The 23,842-nt window shown below is 45.4% G+C and overlaps 1 protein-coding gene across 1 annotated transcript in view; it reads left to right on the top strand.

Moving 5' to 3' along the window:
• Positions 1-23,842, top strand: part of E(Pc) (Enhancer of Polycomb) — an 86,168-nt gene that overhangs the window by 2,840 nt on the left and 59,486 nt on the right. The window contains exon 2 of the mRNA XM_065431925.1: positions 11,124-11,283. Within this exon, the coding sequence (XP_065287997.1) occupies positions 11,124-11,283 (160 nt within the window). The remainder of the gene's footprint in view (positions 1-11,123; positions 11,284-23,842) is intronic.

Here is a 23,842-nt window from a genome sequence, read left to right as displayed (position 1 = left end):
TAAGCATAGGGGAAAGAAATGTGAAGGAACGCTAAAAGTGATAAAGGTGAAGTTAATCTAGATTAATGGACAGTAGATTATGTGTTTGCAACTACCGGTAGCATACAATTGCTGGAGGCTTAGCGAGTCAGGGAGGATGCATAAATCAACAGCAGTTCTTGCACTGGCTCTGCACACCATAAAATTTTACAGCATTTACTCAGTGCTAGTTCATTGTTTATCAATAAAAAAAGATTTATGATGGTTTTGAAATTCTGCAATAACTCAATTCGGACATTCTTGCGAGGTTTGCTTGCCATGTAATCTATTACGTTAGACTGATTTCATTAGTGCTTTGTTTGGTTGCAAAGATCAAGAAAAAGAAGGCTTGGCCATCATTTTCCCACTAGTACCCAACTTTTTTCCCACACAGTATAGCTGCAGTTAGAGTTGTGAAAGCATGAAATGACAAAGCATTGTAATCACAAATAATTCTTCCACTATATAATTGCTAATATAGCTTTGAAAGGCGTTATTTTATGCCAAAGAAATGCAAGCAGAGCTTTAAGAGGTTGGTCCAGTCTGAAATAATTTAGCATAACTAGTGTTTCTACAAAGTAGCTGTAGTGGTTTGTTTACATTGTTACCATTCTATTATCATGTAGTAGCTAGACCAACAGCAAGTTCTCTTGAAAAACCTGCTGTGGTCTTTCTCGATTTTTTAACCTTCATGCAGAAACAGTAATGCACCGCTTCGATATTTTCAGCCATTACCCATGTCAAGAAATTGGTAATAAGTAGTAGTTTACTTATTTAACACCAACAGCACAAGTAAAACGAAAAAAAAAAAAACCCTGCCGAAGTGGCTCGTTGACCATGACATTGTGCTGCTGTGGTCACAATTTTGATCCTCCACTGCGGAGGTCGTATTCTGATGGAGGCAGAATAGAAGGATGCCTGTGTATCATGCGTCCAGAGCCCTCTACAACGGCGTCCCTCATAACCCAGTGTGCAGTTTTGGGACACTAAGCCCCAGTTATTTAAAATTGAAGCTTAAAAAGGCACCACATATTGTTAAACAAACAAGGCTCGCAGGAGTGTTTATGATCCAGGCTTCCTTAAGCATTGTAGCTTGTGTATCAAAGAGGGATCTCTAGCTCACTGAAAATACAGCTTTGCTTAAGAATCCTAGCCTAAATATTACACTGCTTTGTAAATAAGAGCTTGGTGACACCTTGAGCAGATGTTGTTTTCAAGAAATTTTACCTGCACACAATGAAATCACTGGCTGTTGCTTCCATAGAAAGGAATATGCCTGGATAGGTAGCGATCAACAAAAATGGTTCGGCTGAATCAGAGAGGGTAAGAGAAAACTTCTTTTGGGGATATGCAAGCAACATTTGTGCTTTGAATACCGTCGCAGCTGTGATTTATTCCAAAGCTTGCAGTTGTTAACCTGCTTTTTGTTTATTAACACCTCCAAGTACTGTCTGAGAGGTATTTCACTTGTTGTATGTTTGTTTGTTGAAACTGTTTGGCGTGGTAAGTGATGGTGCAGTTGCAGCGCCCATGAAATTTTGGATTTTCTTACTTTTTAAAACGTGGAATGTTTCAAGGGGCTTGCATTATATCAAAAGTGACTGCAGACACTTCTAAACAGCATTCAGCAATATGTATTATTGGGAGGTCACGGACTAAATGCTTGTTAGTGGATAACTGCTGCTCTTGGAGCCTCCTCGGCATATTGTCAATGGTCTGCAAGGAGAGAAAATGCAAAGTGATGTCAGAATATCCTTTACTCATTTTCTGCAGTACCCAGACTATGGCAGAAACTGTGTTACTGAAATGTTTCTCATGCAGTTCATTCCTTCTCTACGAAGAGAGCTGCCAGGATTTGTTCGGTAGAAGTTTTATTTTTGCAGTCCTCCTTATTGCTGTGTAAATCTTCTTACCGTGAAAAATAATGTGAGCTCCCACAAGAAAGAGACAAAAGAGAAACGAAACACTTAACTTGCGATTGTCTCGACAATTTTTTTGTTATTAGTGAAAAGCAACAACAAAAAAAGCACCCATTTACCTATATATATAAAGTATAGCAATGTGCCATAGTGAATCTTGCGGGGATTACCGCACCTCTGTTTTATTTTCTGCATGGTCACTTGAATACACAATTTCGTTTTAAGCAAGCAGACAAACAAATGTGCTTTTGTGTTGCGCATGTGGCAGTTAAATCCTGCTCAACACAATGACTTGCACTTTTGTGACATCCAAGCCAAGGCGTGTAAGCTTCTGTTTCTTTTCAACACCGTTCAGGTGCTGCCGAAGTGGTATCCTCAGTTTCCAGTCTTGCACAATGTGGGACGCATCACAATCTTTGCTTGGTATCTGGTAGATTAGGTGTTGGTATCTTGGAGAGTGCTAGAGTGTCTTTCACTTTGATGTGCTGTTGCCTCAGTTTTCTTGTTGGCAAGAAAACTAAGGCAGTGGCTCAGAGGAGTGCATTGCAGAACTGAAATTTGGGTCAGTTGGTATTTATGTGCCACAAGGCATTGTTTGGTACTATACTACCAAATGTGCCACCTTGCAGTTTATTGCAACAAACTTAAGCTTTAGTTTGTGGTTGTGTCAAGTTATGACATGGGGAGCGGCTTTATAAATTCGATAGTAACAGTACTGCCATGTATCTTTTGCTTTTACATTGCTTTCTGCATACTAAATTTCCGCGTTCAGTAAATGTGGCTGGTCAGTAACCCAGCAATGCAACTTACTAAAAACAATCGTGGTAAGGTGGAGCTAATCGCAGGACTAGCAACTAAACCAGCGCTTTCTTGTGCGTCTTCTTCTCTGTGGTCCATGTCAGTGTTTTTCTGCTGGGGACCTTTTTGCAATATGCGTCCAAAAATCTCATTCATTCTGAGCCTACTAACACAGCTTGTTTTATGAGTGAGGGGAATTAAATAGCTATGCTGAATTCATGTAGTTTGATGTATTCCTTCAATACTCAATTTTAATTTATTTTGTGTATAAAAGTTTATATTGGGAGAGAAAAGTGAAGGGGAAGGTTTTCCTTTTTGAACCTTCTCCTCGGTACGTTGGTGTGATGTTGCAGATTTCAGAGTATTCATGCATTTTTGTGCCAACTTTGCCCAGAATTTGTTTTCAAAACTCGCTGAATTAAATCTCATACCCTCAGAATGCTGTGCAATCCCTGTTTATCAATAAACTGTCAACTAGGTGTGAGCATACGGTCTCAAAATACAACATGAGAAGCTGGTGCGGGGACTTATGGGGATGCCGGCACCATTTTTTGTTCTTGCATCTTTTTTTGTTTTGCAATGACTTCCGTCATGGTGAGACATATGTCTGTTATTTTAGAAATGTGATTTACCCATCGAGCTTAACTTAACACTGCTCACTAGTGTACCTTTTCACCATATATACTCGTGTAGAGGCCGCATGCCCACTTTGAGGGCAAAATTTTCAGGGGAAAATCAGGATGTCCCGCCGGAAAGCAAAGTTAGTGCCATTGCCACTTGGTGACGCTAGCTGTTTTTCTGTCGATGCTGTTCAGGCCGGCGGCAGTGCACCATTATTTCTTTCTGTGGCGTGTCATTTCAGCTGTGTTGGCAGCTGAAATGGCAGATGGCAGATGGGGGGTCTTTTGCCTCTAGAGAAGGGAGCCGTGTTTGAGTCCAAGCTTGTCAGGGACGATGGGCTGGCATGTGAGGTCATTTACTGCAGTGTTATGTAATTTGCACCTCTCTTTCCCTCTGCTATAGTTGCGGAAACGGTATGAAACTGCGTGCCGTCATAATCTTGATTCGTGTGAGGGCGGCACCTATCCAAGATTTTAGCAAAAAAATGCGGCCATAACACGAGTATATATGGTAATTCATCACCTGGTATGTGAATGTGCGGTTCACCTCCACACACACATGCACACATTTGAAGCAGTAGTTCAGATAGTCTGGCCCTTATCCTTACACCACTGTTTCGTCTTTGACTGCTGGATGGCTGTATAAACCTTTCTTCAGCTTTTGTGTTTGAGGAACTGCTCTGTACCATTCTGGGGCCCACCAATAACTACTACTTCTATTCTAGCCCAACTGCATTCACACAGTCGCTACAGGAGATGTTATTTTGTGCTTTGTGCCCCTTTATTCTTGGAAAGGCCTCAGTGTCAGGAGCACAGTTGGGGGTAAAAAAGGGGGGGTTCAAACTTTGGCTCTTTTTCATATAGAACATTTGTTATATGAAAACAGTGATTGTGGCAGCATTTAGACAAGAAAGCATGGTCATTCCTATTGTTTGTTTGGAGGGATTTTACGAATTGTAATGTCCATAGGTTGACACATATGAGCACGTATAGTGTGTGGTAGTGGATGTTTGATGTCTGCCGCTAGGACCGCGAGTGGCACTGGCTATCACTCCCTAGGCTACATCTGGTTCACCTGCAAAAATACCCAAATATCCAAGAAAAGGAGTGCGAGGACGATTGCTGCAGTAGCTCTGGGGTAGATCATAAAACGTGCAAGTGCAGATGTGCATGTGAATGACAACTTGCCGCAGGGCTTCTCCCCGCGGCAAGTTGTCTGTTTTCCACTTTCATTTCCACTTTCCTTATTATTTATCTGGCTTTATTGTCTGTTGGCTTCATGTGGCTGTAACCAATAAACAAAAAATTGGGTCCCTTGATTCCCCTTATCTGTCTTGCTCATTTATTGCGACAGTAAGTGTAACTAGGGCCTCAGAAATCCCCAGAATGCATCATTCGCTTCACCTATTGGATAACATCTTGCTTGACATGCTGTAGTCGCTCAGCCGCTGTGACATTGTGCTGTCGCACGTGAGGTTGCAGCTTTGATTCCCTGCCGCTGCAGCTGCATACTGACTGGGGTGAAATGCAATAATGCTTATGTACAGTGCTCAGCGATTTTAGTGCAATAATCGGCCCACGTGGCGGGCAGCGACCACCAGTGAGTGCCGGGTATTAGCTGGGTGCAAACTACAGTCGCAGTAAGTCACAGAGGCACCCCCCCCCCCCCCTATTATCGTAGCACAAAGCAGCAGCTTGGTTTCCTTATGCCCACTGGTGGTACAAAGAAATGCCAGCAGCCATTCGTGCCAATTATCATGTTCGAATTTCTTTGCACCTGTACTAGACTGTACTAGATTCCGGACTCATGGTGAATAAGCCCAGGTGGTCAAGTAATGAATCTGGATTGGTAAATTGCACTTTTGGGGCTGAATTCATAAATCTTTTTTATGTAGGGACTTTCTGCCATTAGCTGGAGTTTGCTCTTATGAACAATACTAGGTGATGGACTTTTAATGTTTAGGAATATGTTAGTGCAGAGACTTGGTAATCCAGTAAAGATGCAAAATTGAAAATGGTATAGTGATGCCACCAAGAAGTTCCCTCACTAGTTCCTTGTGAAGTCGTGGATTTTGGTTGTGTCTGCGCAGGACTGGTTAACTATTCATTGATAAAGAAGGATTACATTGCTACAGTGAATGCCATGATTACATCCTCAAGGAACAAAAGACTCAAACTAGTGAATTGCCCTTGAGATTCATGCTCTTCCTTTTCTTCAGTTTCACTTCATTTCTCAAGAGATGCCGGTGAAACAGTGCACCATGCCTGCACTTTGTCCGATTCTTCCTCTTTAGTCTTTCCACTGACATACTTTTCCTTTTATCTTTGTTTATTCAGTTACTTGTTTATAGAAAGATGCTTGATAGCAGCCCTTGTTTAAGATTTGACAAAATCTGCAATCACTTTCGTTGTGTTATTTACAAGGGCATAGCACTCGTGGCCCAAGTCACCTTGGTGGTTTACTGGTGGCTTACTTAACCAGAGAACTGCAGCTCAAGTTGCTTGGCTGTCGGGATAATTTGTTTGTTTATATATTAACTAGGGCACCGATTACCTGCATCTTGCGCAGACATCATCACATCACTATAAACTCTGCAAATTGTATTTCCTGCAGCCCTCGTTTTAGAAAGAAAGCAAGGGTGTTTTCACAATTGTTACAGTGCAGAGCCAAACGGGTCATCAAAGGGGTTAACAGGGGACATGGTTTTAAGAAAAGGTTCTGCTCATCTCTTTATATCTGGCTGTCATGTATTCGCCTGATTTTCTTCATTGGTACCTGTAGTTTCGTATATATGCGCCAGCTCATACCTCATGTTGCTGTCGCCGCTATTGCGTGTTTATTTCCCATTTGTGGCAGTTGTATTCCATTAAAATGGAGTGCTAAATGGCCGGTGTATTGAGGTTTCACGGCGAGAGCCATCAATTGTCAAAATTAAATGTCCATTATAGTCTACTTGTAACTTCGAGGCGTTGAGAACATAACACCTGCCTAAACAACAACCCATAACTGCTTCAAGGCGTGCTGCAAGGAAGCATTAGACTGCATAAAATGGCTAGTTTCAGATAGATTAGAGTGTGCAATATTTTACATTAGAAATACGAGTGCAAGCATCACGAAAAGCAAAAAAAAAAAAACATGTTTTGATACCAAAACTACAAAGGAAACGATGCTACCAATATTGCTTGCTGACAGAGACACAGGACCTAGGGGGGGGGGGGGGGTATTCTGCAGATGTCTACATAGTGGACATGTCCATTTTGTCTGCTGCTGAAGTTCTGATTGGCTGGGCTGGGGTATGTGCCAGAAGGAGAGACTCGCATCCAGCCAATCAGCATTTCAGCAGCAGACGAAATGGACATGTGCACTAGGTGGACTCCCCCCCCCCCCCCGTCCTTCGAATTTCTGAAAACCAGCGCGGCATCTAGGCGTTTCCTCAGCGATTAGGATACACTATATTCACTGTCTGCCAGGTGCCCTCATCATCTGCTAAAGTCCTATTTAATTAAAGGCTGTTGACAGAAAAAGTATACAATTACTAGTCCGGCAGCTTTGCAAAAATTTCTTCAATAGTACATTCAACTTATAATCAAGACAAATGAAAGGGCATTAAGTAATATATGTAAAAGAATTTATGTAGCACAGCTCTGAAGTACACATACCTCTAGCACATTTCAAAAATGCCATCGAATTCTCCTGTACTTGTGCATTGTGCGTCAGACATTGTGTGAACTTGGCTATTGTGTGAACGTGCCCCTACATATTCTCGAGCACATTGGCCTGCCGGACTTTGATCGATGGCCTCAAATGAGCACTGCTGCTACAAGTTATTGTTTTCAGGATGTAGCCATGGCCAAGACAGTAATTCAGAACAGTTCAGTCAGGCTTTGGATGTCGGTTGTGGGTGCGCAGTGTGGTTAGCGACCATTCCACTTCATTAGCAACATGGCTGCCACATTAGCTTGCATGGTTCATCACTGTTATTACTGTGTGTGCAATTCTTAAAGTGGAAGCGATTGGGGATGACTGATGCAAAACTGATTAATTGAACGTTGAGCAGCATCAGGGAAGGCAGTCATACAAGTGCAATTTGTGCTTTATTGGTATTCATTGAACTTAAAATACCAATCTTATGAAGAGATATTGTGGAATGTGTTATGGATGCTCACTTGCCTGAGTGACTTATTCAAGCAGTTTCTCTCTGGTGCCATTTCAGTGCTTTTCCAGCATGCAACATTGCCTGTCAATTTAGGTCATGTCACTGTTAGAATAAAGGGGAATAGGAAATTTCAAGGGACTGAATCATTGCCACAATTCTGCATCAGCAGTTCGTTGAAACAGCTGTGCCCGCACATTTGACCTCGGATGTTTTAGGCTCTGTCTCTGGCCCACGCCATGTTGACATCATTCACCTTTTCCGAAACTAGGAAAAACTCGCCCTGGTTGCTTAGTGGCTTTGGTGTTGGGCTTCTAAAGCGTGAGGTTGAGTGATCAAATCCTGGCCATGGTGGCTGCGTTTCAATGCGGGCAAAATGCAAAAACACCCGTGTCCTTAAATTTAGGTGCATTTTAAAGAACCCCAGGTGGTCAAAATTAATTCAGAGTCTCTCCTTCTGCCATGCCTCATAATCAGATTGTGGTTTTGGCATGTAAAACCCCATAATTTAATTAATTTTTTCATAAGCTAGGAACTATTCTTGCAAGGAACTGTTAGTCATTTTGTTTCTTTGGGCTCGATCCTCTCTGTTAAGAATGTCTGCATTTTCTTTCTGATTGGATAAATATAGTCCTGAAGCATACTTTTACGCTTGATAGTAAGAGAGATGGGCATGCTATGGTTCTGTGCACGACTACCAGAGTTGGGGAAATGGCCGGCCCCATGAGGAAGGTGGCTTTACGTAACCAAATAAGTTATGTCTGCACATTGTGTAATGTTGGCATACATTTGCATTCTTGTTTATGGGTCATTATATACTAAATTAAAGGAGAGCCCTTGCATGTTGACTTTGAAGCAGGCCCAAATTAGTAGACAGCACCCAAACAGATTCCAGATATTTAACACATTGGCATTCAGGGTTTTTCGAATTCATAGAATTGCTGTCTAATCTAAATTTTGTGATTCATGGGTTCATTCTCGTGGTCAGATACCCTGCTAGAATTGACTGGCATGTTCATTTAGATGTGAAACTCCCAGGCGCTAGTAAAGCAGCTTTAAAGCTGTCGCCGTCAATTTTTAGTGCAAGAGAGTATTCTGATCCTCCTGAAGAGTGTTTCCATTGCATGCATCTGGACCATCACCATCACACGAACTCCGTAGTGTGTCTGAAAAAGTGTATTAGTTTTATCCATCGATTGTAAATAGAACCACTGCCTTGTGTCAGTCGAACAATTCAGAATTGAGCTCAATGTGGCTGTTTTATTCTGTTGTCTGCCAAGATGGGAAATCGGGGGGCGGCTATTACACGAAGAAAAACTTTTCTTTTTTTTCCGCAAATATTTTTGGTGGTATTTGCCTTTATTGAACTACAGTGCGTGCTTGTACTGGCTCTGGCTATTCTTGGCTATTCCTGTAGCGCATCACCTGCCGGACGGAATAAGGGGTGATGCCCCACGGAGTAGCTGTGACAGCATCTCAGAGGCAGCTGCTAAATCTTGGAAGCTGTGCTTTTGCTACCTTAAGGCACTAAAAACTCTCGTGCTGCTGCGTTGTTTTGCCACCAATTAAAAAAAGGAAGCTTCAGAATTTTCGCACCACTCAACAGTTCATACTGCCAAACCTCTCGAAAATCAAAGGTGTGGCTCAGACGTGTAATTCTTAAATATATTTTTGGAGGGATATCTTTTACAAAGTTCTGGGTGTGGCTCTTACACGGGTGCGGCCATCACAGGAGTATATGTAGTATATAAAAACAAAAATAAAGGCCAGGCGTGTTTCTGTGTGTGCTTTTGTGTTCTTGCCATTGCAGCTGTTCTTACGGTGGCAGAAAGAAAGAAATGCTTGTCTGCCTAGCATAGGTCGGCAGGATAGGTGGATACTCGCTCGTGCTTATTCATCAACATTTTTGCAGACTTTGTACTTGCTCATATGCGTTGGTACTCATCACTCACATTCCTACTTCAGTTTGCTCATGCTCCCCAACTCTTGGATTCGTAGTCTTGTCCAGTCACACTTACCGGCATTCGCAGTCGCTAACATGTTACCCACATTCATACTCACACACCAACTCAAAATCACCGTTAGTGACTTTTATTTGTTATCGTGTTAACCGGCACTCCTGTTCATACTCCCGTTCATACCATGTGTATTGTGTTCTATGAAGAATGTGGTAATCTGCACCACTTCGATGGGATGCACTCTCTCGCATGGTGCAGACCGAATGTTGGTAGTTGTAATCCCACTATCGTAATGCCCGCGGGTGAAATGTAGGTAACAGATAAATAAATCGGATATGCACATCCACTCAAATTCATTAGCACTCGCTTGTTTATACTCGCATCCACTCATACTCTTCCTCGCTCACTAACACTCTATCTCATGCCTGTGGAGTGAGTGTGGAGCGATTGAATACACCGGCCCATAGTGCCAAGCTTGGAGTGCATGCTTAAGAACCCCAGATGGTCATAATTAATCTGAAGCCCCATATGGGTTCCCTCTAGCCCAGAGGCTGCTTTGGGAGGCTGAACTTACCTACAGAGAAATCTGTCTATTGTTTCATGACTGTTCCAATCACTGGCATGCATAAACAGCCACTGCTTTGCATTGTATTCATCACCTGTGCGATGAGGCATGCATTGCTGAATAGGATGGGTGGCTGGGCTAGCCAGTCTTTGCTGCTCAAGGGAAATGTTTCAGTGCTGTTAGCATGATAGAAATAATAAATTAAAAAAAAGACAGTGTGCAATTTTTTTCAGAGATTTTATTTGTGTCGGAAATGTTCACAATGTTACTGCCGACAAGCTTTTGTAACTTACACACATCAATGCTTACGCTTGTCCTTATTTACACATGGGAAATTGATTCTCACATGAATGCACTTGTAAATCCAGGTACAGTGCTCAGCGATTGAAATGCGTTTTTTTTTTTTTCCCGCCACCATTGATCGCTAGGTGATCGCTGACGAGGCCAAATGCAGTTGCGATACATCAAAAGATTCTTGCATTCATGTGACACAAAAAGGCATCATCTCAGTGTCACCAGCGCCCACCGGTAGCGCAATGAATGTACCGGACGCCATGGTTTTTTAGTATTGCTTTTCATTCCCTGAGTACAGTACATGCAATGTAGTGCGAAAAAATGGAACAGGGCATGGCAGATAACATGTGAATAGCTTGTTATTCTGGTTGCCCATAGTTCGAGACAATCCTTCCTTTTTTATTTCTATGCTTTCAAGTATAACTTTGTGTTAGTATGTTAAAAATGCTTTGCGAAGGCCTTTTTTACAGAGAATTGAATTTTTTTCTCACAAAAGCTGCTATAACATTGCACAAAAAGTTACTTGCAGAATAGTGTGAGCTTTTGTTGGGCTTTCTTGCTCATAGTGATAGTGGCATGGAAAAAATGGCAGTATTGGTATTGGGGGCATAATTATTATAATCATTTATATCAGCAAGGAAAGTAAGAATGTTTGTGTGCCTCCAACACACACTAGTATCTTCAGGCCCTTGTCGAGTCTTGGCTTGCGCAAACTTCTTTGTTAGTTGGCTGGGTCCATTTTGTCAACTTTGATATACAATGCATGCAAGCTAAGTTGCTCTTGTTCTGTCTCGCAGGAACACCACCTACAGCGTGCCATCTCAGCGCAGCAAGCATTTGGTCATACAGGAGAGCTGGTCATCCCCACACCTGAAGTGTATACCATCGGTGATGAACTCTTTGACGAGCTCTACCCTCCAAATTACAAGCTTTCAAGGCAACTCATACACATGCAACGTAAGTTTGTGCCTAATCTGCAGTTCCCCGATGTCAGATTAGTAGTCTTATGACATTGTATTGTTTGGTGTAGTACCATGCAGAAATGCACCACAAGCAAGTTAAGGGTAACTGTTATGTGGTGTCTTTCTGATTTGTTTGCTTTATGTGATGTTGACATAATTTCAGCTTGCACTCTTTGTTTGGAGCCTACATCTGCTTTTTTTGAGTGAAGACATAGCAGCAATGTGACACACATATGCCAACATTTGTATTGCCACTCTCATAGCCTGTCTGTAGCCTTGGTCTTTAAATACGGTAGTTATTTGTGTGCTGTCATGTTTACTGGCCTGTATGCGTGCACAGTAGGCCAGCGACCTACTGGTTTTGCAAATAGGTATAGATGTTCCCCAGCCTTGCGCTTGACTACCTATGGTGGTCCTCATCTTGAAAGGGGCCCCATAGATACTTGAAGGCCTCTGGGCAACGCTTCATGGATCCACAGACAGCATTGTGGTAGAGCATCCGCTGTAGCTGCAGAAGGCACAAGAGAGCAACCGCTGGGTACATACTGGCAAAATAGGGACAAGCATGCTCTCAGCCTAGGGCTCAGCCAACACGGGACCTCAACCTTCATGGACACCCACCTAATGGGAAATTGCTGGCATGGGACCAGCAGGCGTCTGAAGGTTTAGATGCTATAGTCGATGGGGGCACCGTGCCGCATTTTTCTGCCACCTTATCTGATGGCTGCAGTGTGCAGTCCTCGTAGAACTAACAAGCTCTTTTAGATGCACAGGGCACTGATTTGAGTGCGACCTCTTCCGTGTTGTGACACACCGCCTACTTGGAGTTTGCCACATTCATACGATGGCCTATCACCCATTGACCAATGGTATTGGTGAAGCGACTGCATTGTCGGCTCAAGGTTACCTTCATCGCCCATGATGCCAGTGGGAGCTGGGTCAATGAACTCTCCCTTGTCCTCCTTGGCACATTCACTTTGTGTTTAAGAAAACCTCAGCTGCACAGCTGCTAAGATGGTTTACGATGCAACCTTGCAGTTGCCAGGGAACATTTTTGGGCACTTGTCTTCAGCAATGCCTACCCTATAGGTGTATGTTGAGCAGCTACTCTGGTTGCTTTTTCTGTGACTTTGACCAACTCCTCCCTGAGTGCCTTCTACTGAAAATGCGTTTGTGCGCAAGGACTTGACATATCGTTTCACGTCTTCGTCTGCTGGGAAGGTGCTCGGCTGTGTGCCATTTTACAATGGCCCTTTTCAAGTCCTCCACTGAGCTGAAAAGACATTGATCATCCATGTTAACGGTCATGATGAAGTCATTGCATTCAAACACATGAAGCCTGAGTTCACATCAAATGTGGTGGTCTCACTAATGCTGCCTTATTGTTCTGCCTCTGCTCCAATTGCAGCACTACCACCATCCGTTAGAAAATGCATTACCTAGGCACCACTCTGGTGGCCCAGGCAGTAGACCTAGGTTTTATTCTGCTACAGTGAAACCTCGTTAAACTGCAGTTGGCCGGAGCTCAGAAAAAGTATGTACTAATTGGTAGTACTGCTTAACTGAAATAGCATAAGATCACCCACTTACCTGTCAAAAACGGAACTCAGGAAGAGTGCGATGAAAGAGCAAAAACATGCAGTATGTACTCACTTCGCGCAACAAAAGTTTATTTTCGTTTGATGCCACCGCGGCCAAGCAGCTACGACAGCGGCTTCAAACTTGCTAAAGCTGCGAGCCAGGTTTTCAGCCAGCCCCCTCTTCTCGACAAACACTTGCATGGTGGATTCCTTCTTAGCGTTGCATATTATTCGTGCATGGGCGCGGTAATGCTACAGAAGTTTCAGGGAGCCTTTTTCATGGCAGGGTGCTGTTTTCGTCGCGACGATTGCATTCGTGAGGCTGACGTAACGTGCAGCTTCTGCCACTGTCAGGCCTGAATCACCCGTGCTGTCACTTTCCTTGTCGTACTCATTACTGTCGTTGGGTGACACTTCGGCAACAACAGTGGCAACGATGCCGAAAATTCGAACCATGTAACCATCATCTTTTTGCAGTCGCAGCATCGCTGCAGAGCAACTTCGCATTCCAAATGTTGCACTTTGTAGTCAATGGTAGATCCCTGTCGCATGCCAGCACCGACTTCTTCGTACCGCATTCGATAACTCGAACAATGTCCAATTTTTCTTGTATGCTGGGCACCTGGTGCTTTTTTGTCCGAGCTTCAGCATGACACGAGTCCTAGCTTGCACGACGCCACAACGCTCTCTGGCATGGCGCCAAAATTATGTTGATGTGCTTCACTCGCAAAAGCACAGGGCGCTTGGAGGCTGTTGTTCGGATCTCTGAGGCTGGTTGTTCTGCCATGTCGCCTGATAGGGACGACGCACTGTTGTGATCACGCGATGAAAAGTGCAAACACTATGTGTTCGCCGATACATACACAACAAGCTGGTAGGGTTTATGCGGATACAAAACGCATTATGTACAGTGGTCACCGAGTTGGGGATTTGACTTTACTACTTCTGAAATGAAACTACTGTTGAAGCAGGTACAGTTTAACAGGGTATTACTGTAGTGTCTTTAGGGGGGAGCCTTATAGCAGCATTCTCGTCTACTTCATATTGTAAGGTAGGTTGAAGACGGAGGCTGGCAACGTAGACGCTGTCTTTTCAATGGCAGACCAGAAGAGAGGGTGCAGTCAGTGAGCTTTGTCTTTTATAGTGCCGACTTTCGGGCACCTTCCTGCGGTGTGGAAGCCCCACATCCTTGTGTTATTTGCCCCCTATGCGAAAAGCGACCTTCTCAGTCCCATCAAAAAGTGCTTTCAGTGGAGTTGACGGCAACAAGTGGAGCTCCGGAGATGCGATGTGGACATTCTTGTACGTGCATAGTGTGGCTTTCTGAGCACCGCATGAACAACTTCAGGGCAAGGATGACGACTGAGTGAACTGGCGTCAGTTTCATAGGTTATGTCACTGAGGTAGCACATATTTTTGTGGGAGCCAAAATACCAGCGCAGCAATTTTTGCAAGAGTACATGGTGACGGATGGGCGTCCGGACCCACAGGCAGGTACCGAGATTGGAATGGACATCGCGTCAAAACCCGGTTGTATCGAAGGGTGTCGATACACTGTTGGCTCTGTATATGGTAGGATTCGGGAGTCACGGTCTCGGAGTCTGGCGTCAACTGAGGGTCTCTCTCTAGCCTTCGCCGCTGGTGCTTCTTGTAACGGGTGGCTGGCCTATGCTAACGGGGCGTCACGTGGAGGCTAAGTGGATCCACTCCGTCGTCCGAGCTTTCTTGGCTAAGGTTGCATTTTTTCTTGAGGATTATGATGTCAAAAAGGGTGGAGAAACAGAACAGGGGGTTTATTTACGTAGGAGAGGCAAACTTATTTACAAAACAAGGGAAACTCGTATTGGCCGGAGCACAGAGCGCAGGACATTGTTCTCGTAGCATAAGCTACATGTCATAGCAGACTACATCTTTTTGGAAAACGCATCAGGACACCGTCACTGCATCAAAGGTGTCCGCTTTTATAGCAGTTAGGTGACTAGACTAGGGAATCTGATGACTGTGTCTTGGCCAATCGTAATCATCAAATAATTCACAAAAATCCCTCCCATGGCGTCGCACCGTTCCGCCAGCCTCCACCTTCGATGTTGCGCTCTCTACCCCCATATGTGGCACTACCACGTGGCTGTCTGAGAACCTGATATCGATGCCGTTCCCACGGAAAACGGCCCCTTGCTTCAATTAGTGGACTCTGCATGACGGTCAGCTTGCAGTGATCTGGGAAGCCTGGCCTTTACGGTGTTCGTCACCTTGAACAGAGCTTCTTTGTTGACCTGTCACAGTCTATGTAAGGCCTTGTCGCTGTCTAGGCAATGCTGGTGGGTCATATTTTGGGCTTCACATAGCTGATTTGTTGCAGGAAAGCAGGGAAGGCTCAAAAGTCACTGCCTCCACTAGCTGATCGTAACAGTACGATGCTGAGCAAGCTGGCATGCTTCTTCGGCTCTTTGTAAGGACTTGTGGCGACAAGCGACCACATAGACGGGTGGAGTCTCAGCCTTCCGAGAGAGAGAGCAAACCGACATGACTGACCTCTTAGCTTCGCATTTTTTAAAACATCTTCAAACGCTAGTCTGTGCCTCGTGTAGACGCGAGCGTCTGCGTAATTTTGATGTGATGCCGATGCTGCTGCTGCTGCTACAGAGGGCCTCCCCCCTAGAGAGGAGGAAAGTCTAATGAGCGATGGAAAGCCCACACGATGTGGCATATCTTGAGGGTCGTGTGCGGAGTTGGCGTCAAGGGATGCAGCAGCATTTCGTTGCATACTAGTGCTATTGATGGTAAGGGTGCTTCAATGTAGGTGAGCTTGAGACGTTTCAGGGCACTTGTGTCCGGTCGGCTGTTGACATTCACAACAAAAGTTGTCGGACAGCACTTGACAACAGGATATGGTCTGGAGTAGTGTGGCTGCAACATGACACAGTTACACACAAAAACGTGGGTAGCAGAGGGGAGTGCAGAAAATTGCACGGAGACCTTGCTTCTTGCAAACGTGTTGGCACAGGGCATATCTGGTTGAAGAAAGCTTGCAGTTCAGCAATATAGTAGGCAGGTGTTGGCAAAGGTGTTTTAGTGGTGACAGCAAAGAAACCACATGGAAAGCATAGGTGAGTTCCGTAGACTAGGTCAGTTGGCACAGGAGCAACCTAGGTCACTCTTGAGTACAGCTCTGATGTCAAGTAGGACGAGAGGTAAATGTAGAACCTACTTCTTCAGCGATTCATGCATCATAAGGGAAGACTTGAGATGCCGGCAAAAATGTTCAGCAGGTCCATTTGACTGTGGGTGGTAAGCAGTCGTGCGAAAACATGTCATTCCAAGAAGTTTGAGTAGCTAGTTGAAAAGTGCCGAGAACTGCCGACTGTGATTGGTGACTATTGTGGACGGGCAGCCGAACCTTGCCATCCATTTTGACACGAAAGCTGCTACAACAGTGGGCGCTGAGATTTAAGATATGGGTGTAGCTTCTGGGCACTGTGTTTAGCGGTCGATGCATGTCAATATGTAGGAGTAACTTTCAAGTGCGAGAGGGCTGATGAGGTCCAGGCGCACGCTGTTGGAACGAGCATCCGGTGGAAGAAAAGATTCGGCAGGCGGGATGGGTTGATGCTGAATCTTGGAGCATTGACCCGTCAGACAGCAGTGAACCTAGTCGCAAATTTGCACATTTAGCTGAGGCCAAATGAAATGGCTGGAAAGAAGCTACACTGTCGCGCATATTCCAGGATGTGACAAGTTGTGCACAGTTTTGAATAGACATCTTTGAAGGGACGCTGGAATGTATGGTCGAGGTGTGCCGGCAGAGGTGTCACAGGCGACGGGCGTACCATCTGGAGTGAAAACGACGTCGTCCAATTTCAGGGAAGTCAAATTGCAGAGGGTACGAAGTTTGGTGTCGCCTCGCTGTTGACTGGAAAATAAATTGACATCGATGATGAAACTTTCAGACGTCGACATGGAAACGGCATTGACATGACTCAGAATGTCGGCTGGAATGTTGTTGCTGCCCTTGATATGTCAGAACGTTGTTGTTAACTCCGAGATGTGGGAAAGGTGTCGACTCTCGAGGAGTGAGTAACAGGATGCCAAATGGTTCATTGCGTGCACAAGGGGCTTGTGGTCTGTCAAGACAGCAGATGCACGGCCTTCGAGGAAATGGCGAGTAATTCACAGCCAAACATGCTGTAGCAGGACTGTGCAGGCTTCCGTTTCTTAAGGAAAAAGGTGCGTGGTTGCCACGTCCTGTTGATGAATTGCTGCAGAACAATGCCAACAGCGGTGTTTGAAGCGTCTGTCATGATGGCAGTGGGCACATCTGGCTTTGGGTGTCTGAGCCGCGTGGCGTCTGCGATGGCAGACTTGACTCCTTTGAAAGCGTCGGTGGCTTCTTCAGTCCACTGAAGCACTTGCATGCGCTTGTTTCCCAGCAGAACATATAGCAGAGCCACAAGTTGTGCACCGTGTGGTATGAATTGGGGGTAGAAATTGACGAAGCCGAGAAATTGGCGAAGCTTGGTGAGTGTGGTCGGTCGGGGAAGGTTTTCGATGACGTGGATCTTGGACGGCAGTGGTCGAATGCCGTTAGCGTCGACGATATGCCTGAGCAATTTGATTTTCGATCGACCGAATTCGCCTTTAGAGGCGTTGATGGCAATTCCTGTACTGGCAAGGCGTGAAAACAACCGCAAGTGTTGAAGACGTTCTTCAACGGAAGAGCTTGTAGCAAGAAGGTTGTCAATGTATGCAAAAAACGAAAGGCAGGCCTCGAGTGATGGAATCGATGAAACGCTGAACCAATTGGCCATTGTTCCATAGGCTGAGGAGTATGCGGAGAAATTCAAAAAGACCGGACGGTGTGGTGATTGCGGTCTTGGGAATGTCTTCTGCATCAACCGGTACTTGATGATAGGCATGAACAAGATTGATCTTAGAAAAGATTGTTGCACCATGCAATGCTACCGTAAAGTCCTAAATATTTTGGAGAGGGTAGCGATTACGAACTGTAATATTGTGTAGCACCTGGTAATTATCGCATGGCTGTCAATCTCCAGTCTTCTTAGGCACCATGTGAAATGGTGATGCTTAATTACTGGAGGAAGGGCGCATGATGCCAAGTTGCAGCATGTGTTCGAACTCCTCACAAGCGATCTTGAGTGTCTCTGGGGACAAACGTCGAAGTTGGACATAGACTGGTGGGCTGGAGGTGACGATGTGATGGCACACGTCATGTTGGACTGGTTGCATCCAGTCGGGTAGGTGGGTCAAAGTTGGAAACTCATGTAGGAGCTCAGCCAATAGTTCGTCCAACATGGCAGAAATAGGTGCAGTCAGCGATGTGCTTGTTGCTGGCATGCTGGGAACGGACAGCCGGGTAACGGAGTCGATGAGATGGCGTCGTTTGTCAGCAAGGAGTCTGTAATTGTGCACGTCTACTCCAATGAGTGCACAACGGATGTCTGCAACCAGGAAAATCCAGCAGAACGCTTGTCGAAGGCCAAGGTTTAGCATGACGAAAAGACTGGAGTGCTGGTGCTGTTGACAGCTTGCAAAAACGACACGGGTGACACTTTTTGGTTGGAGCAGTGGACGGGAATGATGCTTACGTCAGCTCCTGCTTTGACTAAGAAATCTTGTGCCGTAACTCTGTCCATCACATAGAAAAGACGACTTGTGTGTTGCGCCAGACCACTTGTTGCTGTTAGAAGTCGGCAGGCCTGTTTCTCCGCCAAGCGCAGGGACGCTGACAGTGACGAGCGTTGTTTCCAAAATGGCAGTGGTAGCAGCAAGCGCCAGGTGTAGTAGGTGATGTTTCGTGGCAGGTGCCCATGTGTCTTGATTTGCTAGAACTACGGCTGCATGGGCGTGCAACATGACATGCAGCAATATTCCGCGGCGCAGATGATGCGTTCCAGGTGCTCACACAAGGAGTTGAGCAGAGATTGCGCTGCTGAAGAGCAGGGAAGGGTGTGCAGGGCATTAGTATTGTCACCCTGAGACAATATCGTGGCTGCGATGGTTGGGGTGGCTACTTCCATATCTTTGTCATGGGACGAAATGTTGCGTCTGGGCAAATAGCATCCCGTGGATATGATGAAGAATCTGAGCAGACATCTACTGAAAACGTCGTAACGTGGTCACCTACTACAGCATGCAGCGTTGTAACCGATATGCCTTGGGGTAGAACTTCCTTTGTCATGTCAAAATTGACCACAGGGAGGCATGTCCTGTTATCGGCGACGGTTATGATGGAGTGGGGCACAGTGATATTGCGCATCAAAAGGACATCAGGAACAGGTGTGGCGACATAATCACCATCGGGCACAGGAGAAGATGATAGCAAATCGACGTAAATCAACACTTTAGGCGGCAGGCGGACGAAGACGGTCGTACTAAAGTTGGTTGGCAGTTCGGCATGTATATGCGCGAGTGGAGGAAGCTTAAGGCAAAGGGTACAGGCAGAACAGCCGATCAAAGCTGAATATGCCGTAAGAAAGTAGAGTCCCAGGATTAGGTCATGGGGACAATTGGTCAGCACTGTAAAAAAAGAACAGGAATGTGGCGGTCGGCAATATTTATACGGGAAGCACACATTCCAGTGACGTCAACAATGCTGCCATCGGCCACGTGTACGGCTCGTGTAGTAGCAGGCATAAGAATCTTCCTCAGTCGACGATGGAGGTTACAACTCATTATGGACACCTGGGCTCCAGTATCTATTATTTTATTTATTTGTTTGTTTCCACAAGCAAGGAGGTACATGGTTGTGGCGGAAAAACAAGGGGAAAAAAGCTGCGGAGAAGCAGCTTGACTGGCCCCAGGTTCCGTTTACAATGGCAGCAGCAGGGCAGGTGGGAAACGGTAAGGGAAAAAAAAGAGAAGAAGAAAAGGAAAGAAAAGAGAGGAGCAAAAGCATTAAGGGCAAAAAATCACTAAGTCACTAAATCACGAAATTTAATTTAATTTAAGTCACTAATCACTAAATTTAACGCCGTCAAAGTGAAACAATCGACGTGAACATCAAATAAATTCTCGTTCGTTGGGAGCGTCAGTGGGGGATTTTGACACGACGAAGATAATGCAGCACTACCCCCAGGAGCTGCATGGACTGGTTTTCCGTCCGGGAGAGTCTATAATTGGACGGCGATGAATAACGGCGTGGTTGGGGCGACGGGGACCGATGGCACTGAGGAGACGGTGAGCGAGCAGGACGACTGTCATCGGCGGATAGGTCAGAGGTAGGAGGCATACGGTGAGGCAAGTAACGGCGTGGGTCGGCACATGGGTGAGGAGCTGGAGAAAGGGAACTCGAGTACGGTGACATCTAGGAGATGCGGCAGTGGCGAGCGACGTGGCCAATGCGGAGGCAATGGAAGCAAAGGGGCTTTTCATCCGGAGTTGTTCACTCGGCAGGGTTGCGGTGTCTGCGAGGGGAATACAGATCGCTGTGAGGTGTAGCTGTCTGCACCGGTCGGGCATCAGGTCGAGAGACGGAGTAGGCGGCAGGAAAGCCGAGGTTTGCGAATTCTTGCCGCACAACTGCCTGCCTGAATGAAAGAGATCGCTGGGGCTGGTTGGTCAATGGTGGGGTTAACTGGGCATGGACGGAGCAGCACAGGACTTGTAGCCTCGAGCTCGCAGCAAACAATACGTGTGATATGCTCATTTAAGGGTGGTTAAGCTGTAAAATTGACGCAAGACAACGTCGCAGCCGTGTTTGGGAGCCAGAAGAACTGTGGAATAACGTGGCCGCTTTTGGCGAGCTCAAAGCGATGGCATTCCTTAAAAATGACGTCAATGGTGGACACATTGTTGAAAACCAACAAGTTAAATGTGTCGTCCGCGATCCCTTCGAGTACGTGGCTGACTTTGTCAACCTCGGCCATTTTCTCCTCGACTTTCCGGCAAAGAGCGAGCACGTCTTGTATGTATGAGTCACATGATTCAGTAGAAGACTGAACTTGGGTAGCAAGCTCTTTTCTGGCAGCCAGCTGCTGACGGATAGGATTTCCAAAGGGGTCGCTGTGCTTCTCCTTGAAAGCATCCCAGCTAGAGACCGTTTCCCGTCCTCGCCATGCCGCTCCGCAGCAGCCGCACCGTCCTGCTTTCCGCCATGGCGCCCGCATGCATCGTTCACAAGAAACATGCAATATGCATGTATCAATATGATATGTTTTACTTGTGAGCAAAGGCAACTTTACAGCAATAGCTGTACATCTGCGGGATCTGGCTCAATTTTTATTCAAAATGCGGTATGCAGACATGCTTTTCTTGCATGATTTGACTAATTTCATTGTGATTTCAAGAAGGTTGAATTTCATGTTTGCAATCACTGAGCCTTTTCATAATGAAGTTGAACCCCGCAATAATCAAATCAGTAGGGCCAGTGAAAAAATTATCATTTATAAGATATTGGTTATTGTAAAATGAGACAGCACAGACGCAATGTGCTGAAAAATGAAAGTTTGCTATAAAAATTCTGTTAGCCTACTTTGGCGAGACTTGCTCAAGGCTATCCAGAATCGCATTGCCAACAGCATAAAGTGCGCCCCATGCATCGGTCAGCAGTGGCATGGATTGGTATTGTAGGTAACTTTTTTGGATATGACCATTCTTGTAAGAGTTCAGCACTGGACGTGTTGGTGTCCTGGAGCAACGTTTTTGCAGCGCTAAGCACGCCATCTTGGCACCGGGAATGCTGCCGCCTCTGTGCGAGAAACTCGCCCGTATACACCATGTGTCCCTTTTGCAGAAGTGTTCATATTACTGACAAGGATTGACTGAGAATGCGAGCGCCTTCCGGCAAATTGCCAGATTCTCATATGACGCCTGCTAGGCAATACCAAAGCATGCTTGATTCAGGGGGCATATTCTTTTTCATGCAGTCATTTTTGGTGACACAATACGATTCCAGTTCATCACAACCATAGGCGTGGTAGCCCGCACAGTGGCCTGAAAGAAGTCCACGCTAGTGGGATGTGTACTTCATTTTCACTGTTTTCTCTGCACACCACAAATCAACTTCAATGCACACAAAGCCACAGAGTATGCACACACTGCCCATGGTGCGCAAATCAGCGTCAGTACAGGTCAAAGGCAACGCAGCCATGTCACTTGAAAAAGGCATTCTGCAAACAAGATGGCAGCCATGATATGTTTCCAGCACCAGCGATAGCTTCGGGCACATTGCTAATTTTGTAAACAAAAATGGTGGTGGCCATGCAAGTGTGCTGGGTAGCACAATTTAAGTGGGAGAAAATGCATTTGAGCACATTTTTTTGAGCTCTGTTAGCCTTACATGGGTAGATAATGTGAGGACTAACGTTAATTCCTGCAAATTTTCTTAATGATAGATTACAATTTAGTGGCGTTTCGTTGTCGATAGATGTGACGTGCATTGATTCTTATGGGCGTTCATATTAGGGATAGGAAAATATTTCATTGCGGCGAGAATTTTGTTCTTTCAGGCTTGTGTTATTGCATAGTTTGTCTGTGGTAGTGATGGAGTTGAAGTGCTGGAGATTCTTTTTACGCTTCTTAGCCTGGCTCCTGCAAGCACGGGGGAGTGGCTTTCCCACAGATAAAAAAAGGGGGGCGGGGGGAATTGCGAGATGGTGGACCTTTGCAGAACTCTGCTCCATAGGTCGGCATAATAAGCGGTGCACCCTCATACTCACTAGCCAATATTTTTACAGGCTGTGTACTCACGTTCCTACTCATCATGTCTACTTATACATACTAACAATATCTCACACTCATACACGCTTTCATTCCCAGTCGTTGGCACTCACTCACGTACGTCAACTAGCACTTGCCAACAGTCACTCACGTCCACTTAAAGCATGGCACTGACTTTCATTCATGCCCACATTAACCGGTACTCCTGTTCTTACATCAACTCGAACTTACTGGAATTCCCTAATGCTCTATATAGTGCCTGTGAAATGAGCTTGCAGCAAGTCTGAGTCTGTAGTTTTGAAGTAGTATGCCGACCCATGCATTGCTCCCTGCGAGAGTATATACAGGAACAGTAGTTACATGTTAGAAAAAATGTGGTAAGTATGTGAAACGTCCAGGGCATGCTGCAGAAGGTGTATGGGCACAAGGGTGCATAAATGATGTGACCAAATACAAAAGTTACATTTTACATGCATTAGAAACGTTAAATGCCTAGCTTATGTTACAGCTAGGGGGAGTCCTGGCGTCTGACTTTGCAATCGTGCCCGCTTGTTTTGAAGAGAGTGTTTGGGCATTCGGTTAATGACCCCTGTACCCAAAGGGTCTGGTGGCACCCGAGACTGCCCTGTGCTGGTCGAGCCTGCCGCACTTGTAGGTGGTTGGGGCTCCTGTGCTTGCCTCAATCTCTCCTCTGCCTGCACTCCCTGTAGAAATTGAAACATTCTACCATGGTCTAAGGGGCTGAAATACCTCTGTATTGCTGCCCGAGTCTCTTCATGCCATCTTTAGGCCGTACGTGTTGAGCGCAGGCAAGGGTGGGTCTTAGCCAAGCAAGCATATTTTGCAACATATTGTCAACTCCTGATGAACACCAGTTTTAGCTGGGTAAATTATACTTGCTATGGCACAGTGAGCTCCCTCAAAGCGTGCCTATTCCTGCTTGGATAGAAAAACATACTGCCGAGCTTGGTCTTTGTAAACTATGTGCGCGAGGCTAAAGTTAGCTCCGATTGCATCATGCGTAGCCTGACGACACCATCTGTGCACGTACATATGCATGGTCAAGTAATGGCTTCTTTTCTCTGGCAGAATGGTACCAAAATAAGGCACATGGGTAGAATGACTGCAAAGATATAAACATGTAATTGGGGTTCTGATCAGTCATTTCTGGTTCTGCATTTTAACCCTTTGAGGGCCAATTCTTTTGCCAAATCCAACCTCCAGGGCTGATTTTTTTTTTATTGCAGATTTAAAATCTTGAAACTGACCTATTTAGATAGATAGATAGATAGAATAAAC

This window comes from Dermacentor albipictus, chromosome 4 (assembly GCF_038994185.2).
Source record: "Dermacentor albipictus isolate Rhodes 1998 colony chromosome 4, USDA_Dalb.pri_finalv2, whole genome shotgun sequence".
NCBI classification, from domain to species: Eukaryota; Metazoa; Arthropoda; class Arachnida; order Ixodida; family Ixodidae; genus Dermacentor; species Dermacentor albipictus.
Note: the sequence above shows the minus strand (reverse complement) of the source record. Positions and strands in the feature narration are given on the sequence as shown.